The sequence below is a fragment of the Phyllobates terribilis genome, unplaced genomic scaffold, assembly GCF_046119375.1.
Source record: "Phyllobates terribilis strain yellow unplaced genomic scaffold, ASM4611937v1 Scaffold_51__1_contigs__length_9155689, whole genome shotgun sequence".
In the NCBI taxonomy this organism is placed as follows: Eukaryota; Metazoa; Chordata; class Amphibia; order Anura; family Dendrobatidae; genus Phyllobates; species Phyllobates terribilis.
The window spans coordinates 2,110,349-2,131,919 of record NW_027362811.1 but is presented as its reverse complement, the minus strand read 5'-3'; the positions used below and the strand labels follow the sequence as shown (position 1 = coordinate 2,131,919).

The following is a 21,571-nucleotide window of genomic DNA, read 5'->3' as shown; positions in this document are numbered from 1 at the left end:
AGGCGACACGTCGTGGTATTGTGCATAAATATTATATAGTGAGCTATAACAGCAATGAAATGCTTCCTCTATGTCAGTGGGGTTATGAATCTATAGCCGGGTGCCCCTTTTATTCTGGATACATATGTCCTTTGCATGTGTGGATGTAACCTCCTTGTCAATGAGCGACCACATTTATCTGTGAATTCATACGAGTATCTTCACATGCGATCTTGGTATTTTATACACGTTTCATCTATTAATGACCTTCGCTCCTTTTCTTTTTCCAATCAGACCGTTTTTATTGAACAAAACAAAGAATTACCGACATTTTGTTTTTCTTATACATTGTGATAAAAACAATAAAAAGAAAGAAAAATCAGTAACAATACGACAACCGGTGTACAATGATATAAATCCCAATATCGCTCTATAGTACAAGGTTTTGGAATAGTAATTTTACATTTGTACATAAATATCTGAAATATTCCCGACTGATTATTTTTTTTCCTATTGGGACAACAAAAGAAAAAGAATATATCTAAGAAGGGACAATTATATGGACTGAGACAATTATTATTCGCTGACACCTTGGGTATAAGGATATACATTCCTGGTTTACTGTAAGGAAATGGACAAACGATCCAGTATAGTATTTCTGAGAAGGTTTTCTGAGGCAATACCGGGGGTAATTAACCATTGTTCCATATGTGTATGGATTTCTTGATAGCGTTTCTTCATATATAAGCTCCCTTTCCAAGCGTACTGTCATTTATCCTGGATTTTAGTTTTGTTATTGTTGGGGGAGAATTGTATATCCAATGTAGAGCCAACAACTATCTGGCTAGAATAATATTCTGGAGCTAGCTATTGCCATATGGGAGTCTGGTCTACGTCCTCTCCCAGGAGTCTCAGGATACAGATTTTAGGCTCCAACTGAAGTTGTATCCCAGATACAGATAGTACAAGAGCGATCACCACATTACAGTAGTCGCCAATATTCCCACATCATATGTATCAGGTGGGCGTCATTTTGACCACATCTAGGGCATGTGTCATCAGTTTGTATTAAAATTTTAAATAAAATACTTGGGGATCTATATACCCTATGAATGAGAAGAATTTGGGACAATCTTTGTGACTCTGACAATGAAAGATTCGCTGTCAAATCCAAGTTTCCTCAGATAAAGGACCCACATCCTCCTCCCATTTTGTCTTAACTATCAAAGGATATTTACCCAAATGTAGGGCAAGTTAACTGCCTATAAATAAGGGATATTAGACATTTTGTATCCACCACTGTAGCAATGGTATCTATCGGGTGATGTCTATCAATCAGTATGGCGTTTTTTCTAATTGTGTGTTAAGGCCCCGTCACACTAAGCGACGCTACAGTGATCCCGACAAAGATAAGACCTGTCAGGGATCGTTGCTGGGTCGCTATGTGGTCGCTGCTGAGATGTCAAACAGTCAAATCTTCCCAACGACGCAGCAACGATGTGGCGACCCGCAACAATCAGTATAACGATGCACGCCTATGTGTTTCTGTGTCTGCGTCGTTAACAAGGTCGTTGGTAAGGTGTCAAACACACCGATGCATGCTACCCAGCGGGGCTTCAACGATGAAAGAAATGTCCAGACCTTTCCGACACGAGCAGCGATCTCACAGCAGGGGCCTGGTCGCTGCTAAGTGTCAAAAGTAACGAGATCGCTACTGAGGTCACTGTTGCGTCACAAAACTTGTGACTCAGCAGCGACCTCACTAGCGATCTCGCTTAGTGTGAAGGGGGCTTTATATGCATGACGTATTTGCAGATACTGATAAAGCACCCTATGTGAAAGGCTAAAATCTGCCTTTATTTGTTCAAAGCTCTTGAATAATCCATTCCTTAAGAGTTGTGATACCGAACATATACCCCTATCCACCCACTCACTAACAGTATTTAGTTTCTGTAGCTCTGGTAAGTTATAGTTGTGCCATAAAGGAGTATAGTTTGTGTACTTTTCAATCCCCAGAATATTTTTACCCCTATCCCACACCTTATATACTAACTTTAGTTTAGGACATTTTAAGTCATTTTCTTGAGGAGGCCCCATATCTAGTACCGAGAATGGAAGCTTCCACTTGGTTCCTTCCATAAGTAACAATATTTGCGAGTAACCCATCCATGAAACGACCTTAGCTGCTTTCTAGCGTTAAGCAGGTCTGAGTATGTCTGGAGGGAAGCAGATCATTTATGTTGTTTGTCAAGGAGATCAATCCGCTCAAGCAAATGGGAGACTTTAGCTGCTTTCTCTTTTTAGCCGGCATCCATGTTTTATTAGTATCCCTCTGAGGACGTATTTGAGAGCTTCCCATTGAAATGGTAAGGTAGTTTCATCATGCTCATATTTGTGAAGGAGTCTATTGTCTCAAGAAGGTCTGAGACACAGAGTGAGTCTTTCAGCAGATTATCATTTAAGTTCCCACAGTTGAAGCCTTGGTGGAGTCAGGTATAGTCAGATTACAATATACAGGAGCATGATCTGACCATATAGCAGTCCCTATCAGAGATGTAGGTTGCCATGTAAGCAAGTGATGGCAATTTAATGAAAAGTCTCTACGGCTATGCATATTGAGTATAGGAGAATAATACGTATAATCCTTTACATCTGGATGTTGTATCTTCCATACATCGACCAGTTGGAAAGACCGGAGCACGTTTAGCAAAGCTTTTGGGTGATTTAGATTGGTGACTCCATCCCAGGAACGCCTCTAAAGAAGGATCCAAGACCAAATGAAAGTCACCTTCAATGATGATAAGGTCCTACAGAAAATGTTTTAGTTTGTTTAAGTATTGACATAATGTCTTAATTAGGTGACAATTAGGGAGATACAAGTTTGCCAAAGTCAAAATGTTGGAATAGATGGAGATCTGAAACACATACATCCTCTCCGTGTCAGACAGTGTTTCTACAATAGTATGCGGCAGTGATCTGTGTCGGCCTATACTCCGCACCTTAGACTTCAAAACAGCATTTGTACTGTGATGCCAAGATGAATAATATCTGTTAGTAAACAGGGTACAGTATATGATCGCCTCTAAAGTGGGTCTCCTGAAGAAGAGAAAATGAACGTGTTGTTTATTCATATGATAAAACACTTGAGCTCCTTTCTCTCGAACATTAAGTCCTCTGACATTCAAGGAACGAGTTTTGAGTTGTGTCATATTATATGAAAAAAAGGAGGAGGGGAGGAGAGAAAGATTAAGAGCAAAGAGGAGGTATAGATGGTAGATAGTAATGTCTACTGCTCAGTGGCCAAAAGGTATAGATTAAGAATATATCGAACACCAGGAAATTACGAAACAAGCAGGTCCCAATGCAAGTCCCTAACTGGGGGTTGTCTTTACAGGCGTAAATCAAACCTTTAGTCCTAGAGTTCCTATTAGGGGGAACCATAGAATATATAGAGAGCAAAGTAATACGGCCTGATATTATAGTAATATAATGTGAACTCAGCTTAAATGGCGTTCTAAGATATGAACTGTGACATTCTGTATAGTGGAAGAGTGGCACCTAAAACTCTATTTAGATATATCTTATTATATTCTGAAAGAAATAAGTACGCATCTGCAAACTGTCTCTCTCATCAGGGAAAAGAAGATTCATTTCAGGAGCTCATATGATTGGCAGGTTCCTTTCCCGTCTGGGTGCATCACCATCAAATTCCTGATCCATTGAAAGCCTTCTGTGATGTGCCGAAACTCTGTGGCAATGGTGGAGAAGGTGACCAGTCAGATATATGGATTCTGGGAATGTCCAGGACATCACAGAATGGTCTCATGTCGCTTTGATCTTTCAAAGTATACAATGTTCCATTTTTTTCGGACTTGCAGCTGGAAAGGGTACCACAGGAGTACATCAGACCATTTACCTAGAGAGTATCAAGTAGTGGTTTCAATACCCTTCTTTGAGCAAGTGCCATTCAGGATAGATCTGTGAGCAATTGTATGTGTTTTCCATTGAAATCACCAGGACCCATCTCCCTGCTTTCCTCAGAACGGCCTCTTTTACATTGAAAAAATGTATGTGACCGATAATGTCCCTTGGACGCTCAGGATCTGGGCCATGATTGCCTAATGTACGGTGCGCCCTGTCGATCTCCAGCTCCTTATCAATAGGGTCACCAAGAATATAATTGAACAATGTCCACAGTGTTGGCATAATCGCTGGTGTATTGATGATTTCAGGATATTATTGTGATTTTCTTGGTCATCAATGATATTAAACAGACTGTTTATTTGCTGGCTGTGAAGATCCAGTGTTTGTTTCTCTGCATTTTGATGGCCACAACTTGTACGACATCATCCTCTTATCTCTGTACCTTGTCAGTAAGCTGTGATAGGCTAGAAGTGAGGGGACGTATTTCAGTTTTGTACGTGGTCTTCAGCCTTTGTATATATTGCTCTATCTCTTGTTTAGTAGGGATAGACACAATATGAAATACAAATCAATTATGGCTTTCCCCATATTAAAATCCCTGTGGCTGCGGAGGGAGGGGAGTAAATTTCCCTGTGCAGCAAGCACTGCTCAGTATGTGGGCTTTGGTGAGAATACAGGGAGATTTGTGGAGATGTTTTCTTGTGAGGCCTACATTAAGAGAGAAGTTAGTGCAGGACTTACAGGGTTGAGCTGTCTGGCATCATGAGGGTTAACACTGCTTCTTTTTCCAAGCTGAGATGAGGCAGTAATGGCTCCAGAGCAGGATGATAAGACTTTCGATAAGAAACACGGCATATCAGACATGATGACCGAGGTGGAGGACCTCAGATTAACCTCCGATCTCGTCTTTCTTTCCCATATCGGACATCATGTTCAAGGCCGACAATTGCTTATAATTCCCCCAGGAACACGGTCTGAAGAGAGTGCTCTCATTGCTATGTCCAGGTCATGTCTTTCCTGTTGATTTTCAATACGTCCGAAGGCGGCGTTGATTGGGAGCAGGATTGTGTGATGTAATAACCTTATGTGAGCCCCAGTAACGCGAGTTGTGACACCAATGGAACGGCGCCACAACGGGAGGTGCGTATGAGTGTTTTTATTTTAACAAGGCCAAACATGAGGAATGAGAAGACGTTGTACCAAGAGAAGTGGAAAACCCCTTTAAGAAGATACAATTTTCGGTTAGAATTTAAATAGGCTTCTCCCGTGTGACTTCTCTGAAGTTTATTAAGAGTTGATTTCTGTGTAAAACATTTCCCACATTAAGAACATGAAAAAGGCTTCTCGCCTGTGTGAGTACTTTGGTGACTAAGAAGTGAGGATTTCTTCACAAAACATTTCCCACATTCTGAACAGGAAAAAGGCTTCTCCCCTGTGTGAGTTCTCTGGTGCTTACCCAAATCTGATTTCTGTTTAAAACATTTTCCACATTCTGAACATGAAAATGGCTTCTCGTCTGTGTGAGTACTTTGGTGACTAAGAAGTGAGGATTTCTTCACAAAACATTTTCCACATTCTGAACAGGAAAAAGGCTTCTCCCCTGTGTGGGTTCTCTGGTGAATAACAAAATATGATTTCTGGTTAAAACATTTCCCACATTCTGAACATGAAAAAGGCTTCTCCCCTGTGTGGGTTCTCTGGTGGCTATCAAGAATCGCTTTACGGTTAAAACATTTTCCACATTCTGAACAGGAAAAAGGTTTCTCCCCTGTGTGAGTTCTCTGGTGCTTACCCAAATCTGATTTCTGTTTAAAACATTTCCCACATTCTGAACAGGAAAAAGGTTTCTCCCCTGTGTGAGTTCTCTGGTGCGTAACCAAACCTGATTTCTGGTTAAAACATTTTCCACATTCTGAACAGGAAAAAGGTTTCTCCCCTGTGTGAGTTCTCTGGTGATTGACCAAATCAAATTTCTGTTTAAAACATTTTCCACATTCTGAACAGGAAAAAGGCTTCTCCCCTGTATGAGTTCTCTGGTGCTTAAGCAAATCTGATTTATAGTTAAAACATTTTCCACATTCTGAACAGGAAAAAGGCCTATCCCCTGTGTGAGCTCTCTGGTGATTGACCAAATCAAATTTCTGTTTAAAACATTTTCCACATTCTGAACAGGAAAAAGGCTTCTCCCCTGTATGAGTTCTCTGGTGCTTAAGCAAATCTGATTTCTGGATAAAACATTTCCCACATTCTGAACAGGAAAAAGGCCTCTCCCCTGTGTGAGTTCTCTGGTGATAGACCAAATCTAATTTCTGGTTAAAACATTTCCCACATTCTGAACAGGAAAAAGGCTTCTCCCCTGTGTGGGTTTTCTGGTGGTTATCAAGATGCGCTTTACGGTTAAAACATTTCCCACATTCTGAACAGGAAAAAGGCTTCTCCCCTGTGTGAGTTCTCTGATGTCTGATAAAACTTGGTTTCAATGTAAAACATTTTCCACATTCTGAACAAGAAAATGGCTTCTCTCCTGTGTGGGTTTTCTGGTGGTTATCAAGATGCGCTTTCCGGTTAAAACATTTCCCACATTCTGAGCATGAAAAAGGCTTCTCCCCTGTGTGAGTTCTCTGATGTCTGATAAACTTTGATTTCTCTGTAAAACATTTTCCACATTCTGAACAAGAAAATGGCTTCTTTGCTTTAGGAGCAGTTTGTTTTTTAATGCTTATTTTGTGACTTTGATTTTCCTTAGTAGTCAGTAATGAATCAGAAGACAGGACTTGTTTCACAGGATCAGATGACAGATCTTTGCTGTGAAGGGATGATGGTAAATCTGGAGTAATGACATTCACTTCAATTGTATCCTCTGGGATCTCAAGATCATCCGATTTAAAAATTGAAGATGTCAGCTGTCCCTCTGATCTCCTGGTACAGTCATCTGCCAAGAATAAAACCAATTATCATTTTTGAATAAAATATTCTTGAAATTTATATTTTTTAACATTTCTGCTTAAACTGTCCGTAAAAAGGGTAAGTTCTGTAAATATATTGAATTATTCACCAGGACAATGACAGTTCACAGTCTAATAGAAAACCTCATAGGATGAGCCAGTGGAGCGTGGTGTTCAACTGTTTGTTCATTCAGTCTCCAAAATATGGAATAAAAAGCCACCAAACAATGTTATGTAGGTGAATATAATACCAATAAAAACTTCTACTAATCTCACAAAAAACAAGTCCCCACTCAGGTCCATCATCTGTCAGTGGAAAAACAGAGATTTTCACATTATTAGTGGCTCAAAGGCTCTTGAAAAGCAACTTTGTTTCTATAAACCAATCCAGCAACATCCGCTCTCCCACAGTCAGATCTCCCCCTTACTTCTGAGCCTTGCAGTGCACCCAAACCACATTTATCATCCATGTATTTGGCATTACTATAGTGAGAAGAACCCTCTTCATTTACGGTGTGCGTCTCCCGGAGCACAATCTGGGCACTATGTGTTGGGCAATAAAATGGCATATTTGTAATTTTCACTTTGAAACATCTACTGTGTGCTAATTTTCGGAAAGTGACTGTGGAGTCAAAGTGGTGACAACTTCTAAAGATTAATTCATTGAGGGTCTTAATTTTCAAAATGGAGTCAATATATGGGAATTTCTACTGCTCTGATTTTCTGACATTTTGTATGGTGTGGTGTGTCCCATATCCTCTGGGACCTGCTCCTGCGACGTCTGCTTCTGTCACCAGGTGCTGTCCTATTTATTCTGCAGGCGGCGCTGGTGATTGAGAAGACGTCGGGACCAAAAGTTCTGGGCGGCACAGGCTCTGTCCAGGCACTTAGATTAGTTTGCATGGAACCAGTAGTACCATCCAGTCTGGCGGTATGGGTGTGTGTGCTGTCCAGCTGGAGTAATCTGCTCCCTGCTTCAGCCATATGGAAAGCACCGCACCCTACTAAAGCTGGAAGCATATTGCCGGAAGCTGCCAGATCCAGCCGTATTCGCCTCTGGTTCAGTCCTCTGTGCTCAGCTCCCGGCTTGTGTATTTGGTTCCTGTTGTGACCTCGGCCCGTTTACTGACTATTTTTGCGTATTCTGATTTTGTACTTTCTCTGCCCTCCTGGTTCTGGCCTGGCTACCTGACTATTCTTCTTCCCATCTCACTCCACAGAACAGCAAGTAACACTATGGCCCAAGCCTAGGAGTATCTGTGTAAGTCAAGATCCGTAAGGAAGAATAAAGGGTAATGGGCAAAACTGTGACTACAGATAATAACACCGACTGAAACGATCAAGCTGAACAGTCTTCTTCAGTAAAAAAAACCTTTAGTCTGTAACTGTAACTACTAGGTAGTTAAAGACTCACATAGGTGAGGCAGGCCGATCCAACCCCAAATAAACTATCATACAGAATGAACATGTAAAAAAATATACAACAATAAAAATATATGTTACATTCCCAACACCAATGTATGTATGAATGGAGAAATCCAACACTAAACTGGAGTTGTGCTCATTTATGGTGGACCATTGGAGGTATGATGAGTCCTGACCAGAAGAGTAGAGAAAGTATTAGTGCCCCCATTTCAGGAGAGATTGTGCAGGAATCTGAATTCCTTAGGATTGAAAATGTAATGGAATTTATGACGCGGAGTGAATCCATGAAACCAGGGCTCGAGCCATGCCACCACATCTCCTGCAGGCGTGAATAGATGTATATTACAGCCATCAGCCACGCACAGTTTAGAGAGATATCATGGCACAGGTGTAATGTTATTTATGTAGTTTATCCCAATCCTGCTTGAAGTTATTCAGTTTTAAAAGAAATTAAAAAGTCAGGATAAAGGGAAACTCCGTTGTTATTGTACAGAAATTCACACTTGGCCCTCACTGCACATTTAATATTTGCAATCATAAAAGTGCAGTTTGGCCAGAAAGACTGGACCTGGTCTTGTAGGGACCATATGATCACATTCAGCCGCACAGAAGGGAGAGAAGGTAGATTCATCCAATAAGATATCAGGGTCCTAGGAAGCCAACAGCATCATCACCCTCTACTTTCTCTTACAGGCCCATCAGAATATTTTTCTTCAAGTGATTTTCTCACTTGTCAGCACTTTCTACGTAAGCTGTCATTTGGCTTTGTAGTTCACAGATGTGGGGAGGTAACGGTCAGCGTCTACTAATCCCAGGGGGTAGGTGGATCCCCAGGTTGCAAGTTCTCTAGAAAAGGGGTGTTCAATGCCCAAATTCATTTGAACAGTTTTGGGTGGAGAAGAAGGTTGTGGTCTAGAGGCAAAATGGTGATCACACGAATGTGATATGGCCGGACAACACCACCGATAAAGCAGCCACAGCCGGTGACTGAGAAGAATCTGTGACTTCTTTGCATTTAGTGGTTACTACTCACCTGGGGAGTCATATGTAGGAATCTCCTCCTTACACCGCTCATCACCCCCCACATATGTCTCCGTAGTATTAATATGGGTCAGATCTTCACCCTGAAACAAATATTATAAAAGTCACAGACAGATGGAGAAGTCACATCTATGATCAGCTCTAATCCTGCCATCTCCAACGTTCTCATTACACAAGTATAAAACATATTAATGGTGGATAAAACAAGACTGAGCACAAGACCTTCACAGCCGTCTACACATCATAGGGGAGATCTCAGGACATCTTCTCTCCATCTACCTGATGATCCTGAGGAACATTGGGATCTTCTTGTTTACAGTCCTGTGGAAGAAGAGGACGGGGACATCTCTCTGGTGTTGTCCTCTTACTGGATAGATCTGGAGGAAACACATACAGGGACTGAATTCATTCTTTACATACAGATAATTATAGGCCGTGTGTATTTAGTCCTATTACCTGGTGATGTGAGGGGCTGGGGAACCTCCATCATGATGTCTTTGTACAGATCTTTGTGTCCTTCTAAATACTCCCACTCCTCCATGGAGAAATAGACAGCGACATCCTGACACCTTATAGGAACCTGACACATACAATGATACCGTCATCCCCTCGATCCCTCCATAACGTTACTGTATAATGTCCCAGCATTCCCAGCAGTGTCACCTCTCCAGTCAGCAGCTCAATCATCTTATAGGCGAGTTCTAGGATCTTCTGGTCATTGATGTCTTCATGCATCACTGGAAAAGGTGGAGACCCCGTGATTAGGCTCTTGGGTCTTCCCCATCCCTCAGACGCAGGGTCCTGACAGCGCTCACTAGAGGTCTTCTTCATTACTGTGTAATCCTGGTTATGGAGAGACACATTAATAAATCTCACTACAGACATTTCCAGAGTCCTCACCTCTCCAGTTCTGTCCATCTGTTATTCCCATAGATAAGAATGATGTAATGTGACGTCATCAGAATCTCTCACCTCTCCAGTAAGCCGGAAGAGGATCTCTAGGGTGAGGTGTAATATCCTCTCCGCCATCTTATCTCTGTCCAGATCCATCTTTTATGGATCAATTAGGAAAATTCTCTTATATAGAAGATCTTCACTGAGAGGATCCAATATTGTAGGGATCTGAATGAGAAGATGAGCAGATGTAACATCATAAAAATCCTATGTAATAATACGGGGAAACATATGAGGAGATTTATTATTTTACAGTGTTTAGTTTTCTTCTTTCTTCCTCAGAGTCTCCAGCTGAATACATTTCTCATAGACTCATCTTCCATGACGCTAATTCTCATCTCCTTTACCAACATTGGAATCAGCATTAGCAATACTGCAGGAGATATTCATTACACGTGACATGACAAAAAACTACTTCATGATGAGGATGATATCTTAATCTTCTACTACTGTTCTAGAAACATATTTGGCCAGAGTCTGTCACTGACTACATCATCACCACTAGCAGTCTGTATGAATGTTTCCCATCTTCCCCGGAGTGTAATCTTCTATCACGTTAGATCTCATGCCTGATTCACACACAGAAGGTTGAGGCTTTTATAAAAGCATTTTTGTTTGCACAAACATCGCAGACAGAAATTATTTGATACCAAGGCCTCCATGTACAATGTTTTATGGAGTTTATTTTTGGCTTTAGGCTTTCCAATATTACAAGAAAAAAAGCAGAGATTAAAATGTTTCAAAAGAAAATTGGCACCAACAATTCTTGTAAAAAGAAAAAAACATGAAAAAGCACAAGACACATTTTGTTATTTTTTAACAAGTTAATTTGTTTTTTTAAAAAAAACAACTCTTTTGGGCACCAGAACATAGATGTACACCGCAGGGATATCACAGGTGCGGCTGCAACAAAACCCTGGAGGTTGAACCACTTGCTGCTGTCAAAAGCAAATATGGCATCTAAGAAGGTGTGACAGAGTTCGGCCGTATGTCCCTCCTCCCCCAAGTATTTGATAGTATGGGGCTGCCTAGTTACTTTGATACCTAAATGTCTATTAATGGTGTCTGGGCCTGCAATGTATGAAAGTCTATTTGGCCGGGCCAGAGGCAGCACCCAATAAGTTACATTTTAACGCTCCCATACACATTAGACTAAAGTTGCATGAAAACACTGATTCAGGGGGTTTGATTGACTATATAAAGTATTTGGGGGCCTCCCGACAAATGATGTCAGAGCAGAGAAGGATCTGTCATCCTGAATTTCAGAGGCTAATCCATTTGTTTTTCCTGTAGATAATCGTCCGCTAGAGGAGTCGACTCTCTCATACAGACCACAGGAAAGCTGTAATATTTGAGTATGGGGGAGTCTGGAGAGATAGCCATCTGCCAAATGACCGTTCAGCCAACACTTATCTCATGTGTATGGGGCCGTTAGTATTACACTGACTGGCAGAGATAATACACGGCACCACAGTAGTACAGTGCATCACCTGAGCAATCAGAGGCTTGTATGGTGTATGATCGCACTGAGGAGAGTTGTTTAAAAAAATATTTAACCTGAAAAAATCTCAGTTTTAGCAATAAGAAATACCTGTCACTAGTAGTGTTGAGCCACCCCCGTAGTGTTCGAGTTCGGTTCGTCGAACACCCGTGTGTTCGCCGAACTGTTCGTTGAACTGTTCGTCGAACACCTTCGAACACCGTTAAAACCAATGGCAGGCAAACAAAAACACATAGAAACACATAGAAAACACCTTCAAAGGTGTCCAAAAGCTGACAAACTGCTCAGAAGACACAACTAACACATGGAAAAGTGACAAGTACATATAGTCATGCGAAAAGAAAAGAGGTGGAGGAGTAAAAGGAGGGGGAGACACAGATATAGGCATGTCATGCCCTTCTAAAATCCAAAAAGTGAGAAGCCGACACGTTCAGTCCGCCCCTGCCCGTGCCACCTCCGTGTCGCCGGATTTGTGCCAGAGCCGCGGTGAACCCTGACAGCCAGCCCCCCTCTCCCAATACTGGTGCCTGTCCGCTGGTGGGTCGAGCGAGCCTCCCTGTGGTGGAGGCAGCTCTAAGCTTTTTAATTTAAATTGTCTCTCTAATTTGAATGAATACACTTTAAATCCATTTACAAGGATCTATTGGAGGGCAAGTCTCATGCCAGCATCCGCGTAATTCCGCTCCAGTAGCGTCCACTAAAGCTGCTGCAGTTAAAAAGGATCGAGCTCGGCTGTCCACCACAAGGCATCCTACTGCCAGTCCCAGCCCCTATGCCTTGGGGTGCCTCCTGATGCTCTTCACTGAGTATCCCGTGGTCCCGAAGCATTTCCTTTGAAAAAATTAAGTGTCCAAACTACAGGTGGTGTAGCTTGCTTAACAGCCGGGATAATCCGCTGACTAGCAGACACTGCTACTAGGCACAAAGTATTTCCTGGGCTAGATGCAGTTAAAAATTTGTAATTAGATACTCTCATTGGATGCTGAGAAAGCATTCCATAGAGTCTCCTGGCACGCCATATATGATTCTCTTAAAAAGCTTGGGGTAGGGGTCTAGGGGACCCTTTTATAGCCAAAATCACGGCCCTGTATCGCAATACGTCACCTAGGCTGAAGATGAATGGAACTGTAGCACCCTGAGGGCTCGGTTGCTACAGAGGTATTGCACCTCACCCAGAGGTGTGATATCTCACTCTCAGGTAAGGATGGAGTGTGGATCAGGACCCAACACCTGCATGCATTACACCACATTGCCGTGGGGCAGGGCGACCAATATGCCCCTGAGATGGGCACGACAGTCCCTGTCCCTGGCTGGAGTGGGGGGAGGGAACACTGAGGAAGGGGAACCCTGTAGTGCAGGAGCAGGGAGGAAGCAGTTCCTGGGTGCATTGAGAAGGGAGTATAAAAGGTGGGCACCATCTTAGTTCAGTGCAGAGAAGTCTGAGCAGAAGTGGCAGTGAGAAGGGGCTCTGCATGAGCTCTGCTCCGGAGGCGGGCCTAGTAACAGAGGCCCAGGCCTGGAAGAGGGAGAAGGAAGGAAGAGGAGCGGAGAAGGCTCCAGGAACGAGGAACGAAGGGATCCCAGGGGTGCGGACGGGCGAGTCGCCACCGCACGCCCGAATCCACCTGCGTGGAGGGGTCAGGCCAAAGGGGGAGACCGGTCCCCGAAACTAGTGGAGGCAGGAAAGGACCCTCAGCTAGAAACCGGAGGCTGTGACATTTTATGTGGCGCAGCCCCTCGCTACACCCGCTAGGAAGGCACCACATAGGGTCAGGGAAACTGGCGCCAAGTTTACCAAGAGGAGGCCCGAGGCAGCCGGACAGAAGGGTTGGTAAGAAAGGCCAGACAAAGGACACACAAAGGGGGTCCTGTGAAGCGCTCCAAAGATATCTGGGAGTTGTCTGAGCCCCTCACCTGGTGAGCACAGTACGACGTGGGCAGCCGTTACCTGCAGACGTGGTCTAGATAATAAGAACTGTGAGTAAAGGCCCTGGACTGCATCACTGACTCCGTGTCGTTACTGCTGCTGCCCTGCACCATCACCCCCATCCTCCGCATACACTGCCCTGAGGCTATACTCCTCCCGTGGGGAGTTATGCTACGCTCTGCTGCACCCACAACACCAGCCTCAGCGGTCTGCCCTGCAGCGGCGGTTCACTCTGACCGCAATCCATGGGTGGTGTAGTCGGACATTTAAACATCAAAACCACATAAATAGTTCCGCCACTGGTTTGACCGCCCTGAGCCACGGAACCGGGTCGCCGCCACGAAGACTACAACCACCAGCATCCACCAAAAAGGGTCCGGCTCCGGGTGTCCCAAGGCCCAGGGGGTGCATCAGAACATTTTCATCACCTTTCACAATCACCAATGGGACAAGGCAGGGATGTCCTCTGTCCCCTCTCTTATACATCCTAGTGACGGAGCACCTGCTCTCATCAATTCGCCATAACCCCAATATTAGGTGGATTGAGGTGGGAGGCACCGAGTACAAGTGCTCTCTATTTGCTGATGATGTCCTAGTATATATCACTCAATCACATATATCCATCCATGCTGTTATGGCTGAAATAGATCACTTTGTTACATGGTCATATTTTAAAATCAATGCAGCGAAGTCTGAGGCCCTCGATGTCTCCCTCCCCAAATCCATACAGGATTCCATCCAGTCCAACTTTCCCTTTGCCTGGCCCTCACAGGGTATCAAATACTTAGGAATTCCTATTCATAGAGACCTCTCCCATCTATGTTATCTTAATTTTGGGCCCTTTATTGAACAACTCCATACAGACCACGGTTGGCAAGTTAGAATTGTAAGATTCACTACGTGAACCACTGGTGTTTTGTGGAAAAGCACATGTACACTGTGTTCCAAATTATTATGCAAAAAGTGTTTAGGAGTGATAAGGGAAGAATTTGTTTGTTTGTCAGTTAAACTCATTGATGGTGATGTGTGTCAGGGCTCTTTATATCACTGTAAGCAATTGCAGACACCTGTGCTAATTAGTTTGGCAGGTGTGTCCAATGAAAGGCAAGACTACTTAAGAAGGCTGTCTCACATTATTAAGCAGCCAACATTTTCTGCCAAAATGGGAAAGAAAAAGGATGTGTCGGCTGCTGAGAAGCAACAAATTGTGGAGTGTTTAGGTCAAGGCATGACTACAATCAACATTGTGCGATGATCAGGATGAAGTGTCTTGGCAATCAAGAAGTATGTAGCTGATTCACAGTACACACGTGTGCGTGCTGATAAGGGCAAATTGAGGACTCTTTTCTACAGGCAATTACGTCAGGTTAAAAGAGCAGCGGCAAAAAAGCCTTGTCATAGCAGCAGACAAGTTTTTGAAGCTGCTGGTGCCTCCAACGTCCCCCGACTGATTTCAAAACTGTTTTGTTCACGGATGAGTGCCGTGCAGCGCTCGATGGTCCAGATGGATGGAGTGGAGGATGGCTGGTTGATGGACACCCCACGCAAACACGGCTACAGCGCCAACAAGGAGGAGGTGGAGTAATGTTTTGGGCTGGAATCATGGGGAGAGAGATTGTCGGCCCCTTTAGGATCCCTGAAGGGGTAAAGATGAACTCCATAATGTATGTGGAGTTTCTCAAACAGCACTTCCTGCCATGGTTCAAGAAGAAGAACCGTGTATTCCACAGCAAGATCATTTTCATGCATGATAATGCCCCGTCTCATGCTGCACATAACACATCTGCATCTCTGGCTGATATGGGCATAAAAGGGGACAAACTTATGGTGTGACCCCCATGCTCCCCTGACCTCTACCCCATTCAGAACCTCTGGAGCATCATCAAAAGGAGTGTCTATGATGGCGGGAGGCAGTTCACATCTAAGCAACAGCTCAGGGAGGGTATTCTGTCCTCATGCAAAACAATTGAAGCAGAAACCATCCAAAACCTGACAAATTCAATGGACGAGAGAGTTCAGAAGCTCCTTTCGAACAAGGGGTCCTATGTGCAAATGTAACATCACCTAGAATAAAGTTTTGAGTTGAAAACTGTTTGATTTCAGTTTCTAATAACCTGCTAATGCTTATAATTTCAAAAATGACCATTTTTTTGGTCTTTATTAAAATGAAAAGGTTGATCGAAAAGTTTGGGGGATCTAAGAGTGTGGCAACCCAGTAGTCATGATTACTTCGAATTCTGACAATATGAGGGTCATGTTGCAGGTAGTGCAGCAAGAAGGCACTTATGTGTCTTGCGCATCTCGGAGCCCCAAAATAATTTTCCGGGCTAGATGCAGCTAAAAATTATTATTAATTTTAAATCTGGTGGAGTTTAGTATAGATGGCCTAATAGAATCAGTGCTGCACACTGCTACAAAGCCCAAATTATTTTCCAGCCAAGATACAGATAAACATGATTAGTAATTTGAAAGCTTAAAACGGTCGGTGAGATGATTTTAACCAATCATCAAGCTTTTACTCTCCCCAGGATGACACAGGGGTAGAAAAGTCATTTCGGATCCATGATTTGTTCATCTTTATGAACGTGAGTCTGTCTACATTATCAGTGGAGAGCCGCGTGCGCTTATCTGTCAGCACACCACCAGCAGCGCTGAACACACGTTCAGACAGAACGCTGGCTGCGGGGCATGACAAGATCTCCAAGGCGTAAGTGGCTAGCTCCAGCCATTTATCCAGATTGGAAGCCCAAAAAGAACAAGGGTCCAGTGACACAGTCATGGCTTCAATGTTTACTTGGAGATACTCCTGTACCATCGTCTCTAGGCGTTGACTATGTGTCAGACTTCTTGTCTCCTGTGGCCTTGCAAAGGGTGGGCTAAAAAAGTGGTGGAATGATTCCGCAAAATTGATGTTACCAGCAGATACTGTGGTTCTGTTACGGTTTGAGTGCTGAACACTTGACGGTCCCATGGTTGGCAAGTTGGAACTGTGAGATTCACTACGTGCACCACTGGTGTTTTGTGGAAAAGCACATGTAAGATTCTGCAACAGTCTCTGCTGATACTCCTGCATGCGTGCATCCCTTTCTATGGCAGGAATAATTTCTGCAAATTTACTTTTGTACCGGGGATCTAACAGTGTGGCAACCCAGTAGTCAGGATTATTTCTAATTCTCACAATTCGAGGGTCATGTTGCAGGTAGTGCAGCAAGAAGGCACTCATGTGTGTTGCGCATCCAGGAGCACCAAGTCCCTGTTGTGTTGGTGGCGAGGTAACAATCATGCTTCCTTCCTCTGTCCTCTCCCCCCAACCTCGCACAACAGAAATGTGATCAAGGTCTCCCTCATCTGATGAGTCTTGCATCAGTTCGTCCTCCACTTCTTCCTGGGCTCCTGCACCTTCCTCACTAGTTTGGCTGCTACCATGCGCCCTGGTAAAACCATCTCCCCCACTCTCACATGCCTGCCGCCTTGGTGCTGCCGACCGTCTGGACCTTGCAGATGTTAGCCCTTCCGCATACAACTCCTCCTCCTCTACTTTCTCCACCTCCTCTTGTGCCACCACCTGACTCCGAATTCTGTTTAACATGCGCTCCAGCATGTAAATCACCGGAATAGTCATGCTGATAATGGCATCGTCAGCACTAAACATCTTCGTCGCCATTTTCAAACTGTGCAGAAGGGTGCATAGGTCCCTGATCTGAGACCACTCCTCCAGCGTGATTTGCCCCACCTCTGGATCTCGTTGTCCCAGGCTATACGTCAGACCGTATTGCACCAGGGCTTGTCGGTGCTGCCACAGTCGCTGCAACAAGTGCAGAGTTGAATTCCACCGGGTAGGCACATCGCATTTTAGCCGGTGAAGTGGCAGGCCCAACAACTTCTGTAGAGATGTAAGTCGCTGAGCTGCGGGATGCGAACGGCGGAAGTGAGCACACAGCGACCGTGCCCTCTGCAGAAGGCCATCTAGTCCGGGATAGTGGGCTAAAAATTGCTGGACAACCAGGTTCAACATGTGAGCCATACAAGGCACGTGTGTGACATTGCCCCGGCGAAGGGCCGCACCCAGGTTTGCAACATTGTCGCACACGGCCTTCCCTGGTTTCAGGTCCAGTGGAGACAACCATTCATGAAATTGGTTCTCCAGAGCTGACCACAACTCCTCAGCTGTGTGACTCACATTTCCCAGACATTTCAAAGTAAAAACCGCCTGATGACGTTGAACCCTACTGCCAGCATAGTAAGGAGGTGTGCAGGATCCCTTCTGCACAGTTAGAAAGCTTGTGGCATGACGAGACAGGCTTTGGGTGCAGGTGGAGGACCAAGAGGAGGTTGAGGAGGCAGAAGCAGTGGAGGAACTTTGACATAAAGAGGATTGACGCACAACTCGTGGGGACGGCAAGACTTGGACAGTGCAAACTGCCGGTCTGTGAGGAAGATGCAGGCGGACATGTTAGGTTGCCTTGATCCAAAGGTGGTGCTATCGATGTCGGACAGCGCTGAACACCAGCTGGTGTTACCACTTCCAAAGAAAATGATAACCTGCCAATCACGCTGGCTGTTGCGGGTAAAGAGGTGGCAGGTCTGTGCCCCAAAACAGGTGTGACTGCTGTCCCCCCAGTCACAGAGGATGAAGAGGCCGCGGATGCACAAGATATGGCAGACGGTGGTTGGCCCGGCCGGCTAGGCCGCATTGTAGCACAGTGAGCTTCCCACTGCAACTTATGCTTCATGTCCATGTGCCGGTTCATGCATGAAGTACTCAAACTATGTATTTTTTGGCCTCTACTTAGCTTTTGCTGACAAATGTTACAGATAACACGAGTTGGGTCATCTTTATCGATCTGAAAAAATGCCCAGGCTATGCAAGGCTTAGCACCCATGCGACCTGAAGAGCCACCACGACTTGTGGTGAGAGGCAGAGTTGTGTTTGAGGATGCAGTTGTTGACGTGCTTCCAGTGCTACGTCTCTGTCCAGGAAGGCGCAACCTGACCTCGTCGTCACTAGCATCCTCCTCCACCTCCTCTGCTGACCTCATCTCTTGGCTGACTGTGGGTTGACAGTAAGTGGGATCTCCAACCTCATCATCATCACCCTGTGCGTTATCACACCCGTCGTCCTCAGACCCAACCTGTTCCTGCCCTGACAAAAAACTAAAGTTGTCGCTCCAATCAGGTATTTGAGTCTCATCATCGTCTTCCTCATTGTCTCCACCAACAGGACTTACAGTTTGGGAATGAGGGTCTACATTATGGTCAGAACCTTCAGCGTCTGGTCCTGGATCCGACTCATAAAGATTCTGGGCATCAGTGCAGATCATTTCCTCGTCTGGATTCACAGAAGCGCTGGAGTCGACCTCTGATTCCCAGGCTATAGTATGAGTAAACAGCTCTGCAGACTCAACCATCTGTTCTACCTCATACTCAGACGGGCAGCTGGAGATTTGGGAGTTGTGAGGAAGCAAGTGCGATTGGGGTGACACCTTTGAGGACTGGAGTATTTGTGATGTTGAAGTTGATGTGGAGGAGAGCCCACTTAAAGGAGCACTTGATATCCGTTGAAGCACCTGCTGTTTTTGTGCCTCATCTGGAATTTGTAGCGATTGGCGTGGCCTTAAGAAAGGGATCTTATCACATTGTCCGCTAAAAGAAGTAGACATTTTAGTTTGGCTGGAAGATGGTCTTTCTTCTGCAGATGTTACTGTTGCTTTAACACCTACCCCACGGACACAACCTTTTTTCCCCTTCCCAACACGCCTATTCCCCTTTCCACCAGCCGCAGGCCTTTTTCCACTCATTTTGGTGGTTAACTAATTCACAACTCTGGAGTTGTTTGCACAAAAAAACAATGGATGGGATCCGAGCAGAGCTGAGTGGCCAAACTGTGGTATTAGGCCAAAACTATTGGCTGGGTTAGATGCAGAAAAAAATTATATTCAATTTGCAACCTGATGGAGGTCAGTATAGATGGACTAATAGAGAAAGTCCCACACACTGCTAGAAGGCCAAATATTTTTTCAGAGCTAGATGCAGACAAAAAATTATTTTTAATTTGCAACGTGATGGAGGTCAGTATAGATGGACTAATAGAACAAGTCCCACACACTGCTAGAAGGCCAAATATTTTTTCAGAGCTTGATGCAGAAAAAAATTATATTCAGTTTGCAACCTGATGGAGGTCAGTATAGATGGACTAATAGAACAAGTCCCACACACTGCTAGAAGCCCAAATAATTTTTCAGAGCTAGATGCAGAAAAAAATTATATTCAATTTGCAACCTGATGGAGGTCAGTATAGATGGACTAATAGAGAAAGTCCCACACACTGCTAGAAGGCCAAATATTTTTTTCAGAGCTAGATGCAGACAAAAAAATATTTTGAATTTGCAACCTGATGGAGGTCAGTATAGGTGGACTAATAGAACAAGTCCCACACACTGCTAGAAGGCCAAATATTTTTTCAGAGCTAGATGCAGAAAAAAATTATATTCAGTTTGCAACCTGATGGAGGTCAGTATAGATGGACTAATAGAGAAAGTCCCACACACTGCTAGAAGCCCAAATATTTTTTCAGTGGTAGATGCAGATAAAAATTATTTTTAATTTGCAACCTGATGGAGGTCAGTATAGATGGACTAATAGAACAAGTCCCACACACAGCTAGAAGCCCAAATATTTTTTCAGAGGTAGATGCAGATAAAAATTATTTTTAATTTGCAACCTGATGGAGGTCAGTATAGATGGACTAATAGAGAAAGTCCCACACACTGCTAGAAGGCCAAATATTTTTTCAGAGCTAGATGCAGAAAAAAATTATATTCAGTTTGCAACCTGATGGAGGTCAGTATAGATGGACTAATAGAACAAGTCCCACACACAGCTAGAAGCCCAAATATTTTTTCAGAGGTAGATGCAGATAAAAATTATTTTTAATTTGCAACCTGATGGAGGTCAGTATAGATGGACTAATAGAGAAAGTCCCACACACTGCTAGAAGGCCAAATATTTTTTTCAGAGCTAGATGCAGACAAAAAATTATTTTGAATTTGCAACGTGATGGAGGTCAGTATAGATGGACTAATAGAACAAGTCCCACACACTGCTAGAAGCCCAAATATTTTTTCAGAGCTAGATGCAGAAAAAAATTATATTCAATTTGCAACCTGATGGAGGTCAGTATAGATGGACTAATAGAATGATGCTATGCCCAAAAGATTTTACTTCACTAGGTGCAGTAAAAAAATTGGTATTCTATACACAGGTGGTGTAGCTTGCAACACAGATAGGCTACTCCACTGACTAACACACTCTGCAATAGGCCAAAAAGGATTAGCTTTGCTAGATTCAGCCAAATGCTGTGAAAAAAACTTGCACAGCACTGGCACAGACCTGCCTGGCAAAAACTGATAGGAACTGATGTAACTTAGTCCTGAAAAGGACTGCAATTACAATTAGTCTTTACTCCCACAATCTATCTATTTAAGAGCACAGACCTGCCTGATAAAAGTCGTAGGAAATGCTGTAACCTAGTCCTTAAAAGGACTGCAATCACAACTATTCCCTACTCCCAAGCTATCTGTAGATTTGTGCGAAAATTGGCTTGAAATTAACAAGGTATAGCGCACACAGCAACAGCGGTGCCGTCTAACACGCAGCTGTAGCAGTGAGAAAATGGCTTGGTCTTATAGGGCAAGGACATGTGACATACACTGCCAATGACACATGCCCTTGCTTGTGTGAAAAAAAGCACTTCGCTCCGTGTGTGCGCTGCTGATAGGCTGACAGATTGCACCTCCCCACTGTAAATGCGGGAAAGAGAAAAAAAAATGGAGATCTTCATTATTCCTGCAGAGATCCATCCCCTGCCCCTCCCCC

The 21,571-nt window shown here is 43.9% G+C and overlaps 1 protein-coding gene across 1 annotated transcript in view; it reads right to left on the bottom strand.

Moving 5' to 3' along the window:
- Positions 1–255: 255 nt before the first annotated feature.
- The window catches only part of LOC141191697 (uncharacterized), a 91,834-nt gene continuing 70,518 nt past the window's right edge, over positions 256–21,571 (bottom strand). Inside the window, exons 2-7 of the mRNA XM_073661637.1 lie at positions 10,287–10,436; positions 9,978–10,157; positions 9,771–9,894; positions 9,594–9,691; positions 9,307–9,397; positions 256–6,835 (exon numbers count right to left, since the gene is read on the bottom strand). Of these exons, the coding sequence (XP_073517738.1) occupies positions 5,226–6,835; positions 9,307–9,397; positions 9,594–9,691; positions 9,771–9,894; positions 9,978–10,157; positions 10,287–10,364 (2,181 nt within the window). The 5' untranslated portion in view covers positions 10,365–10,436 and the 3' untranslated portion in view covers positions 256–5,225. The remainder of the gene's footprint in view (positions 6,836–9,306; positions 9,398–9,593; positions 9,692–9,770; positions 9,895–9,977; positions 10,158–10,286; positions 10,437–21,571) is intronic.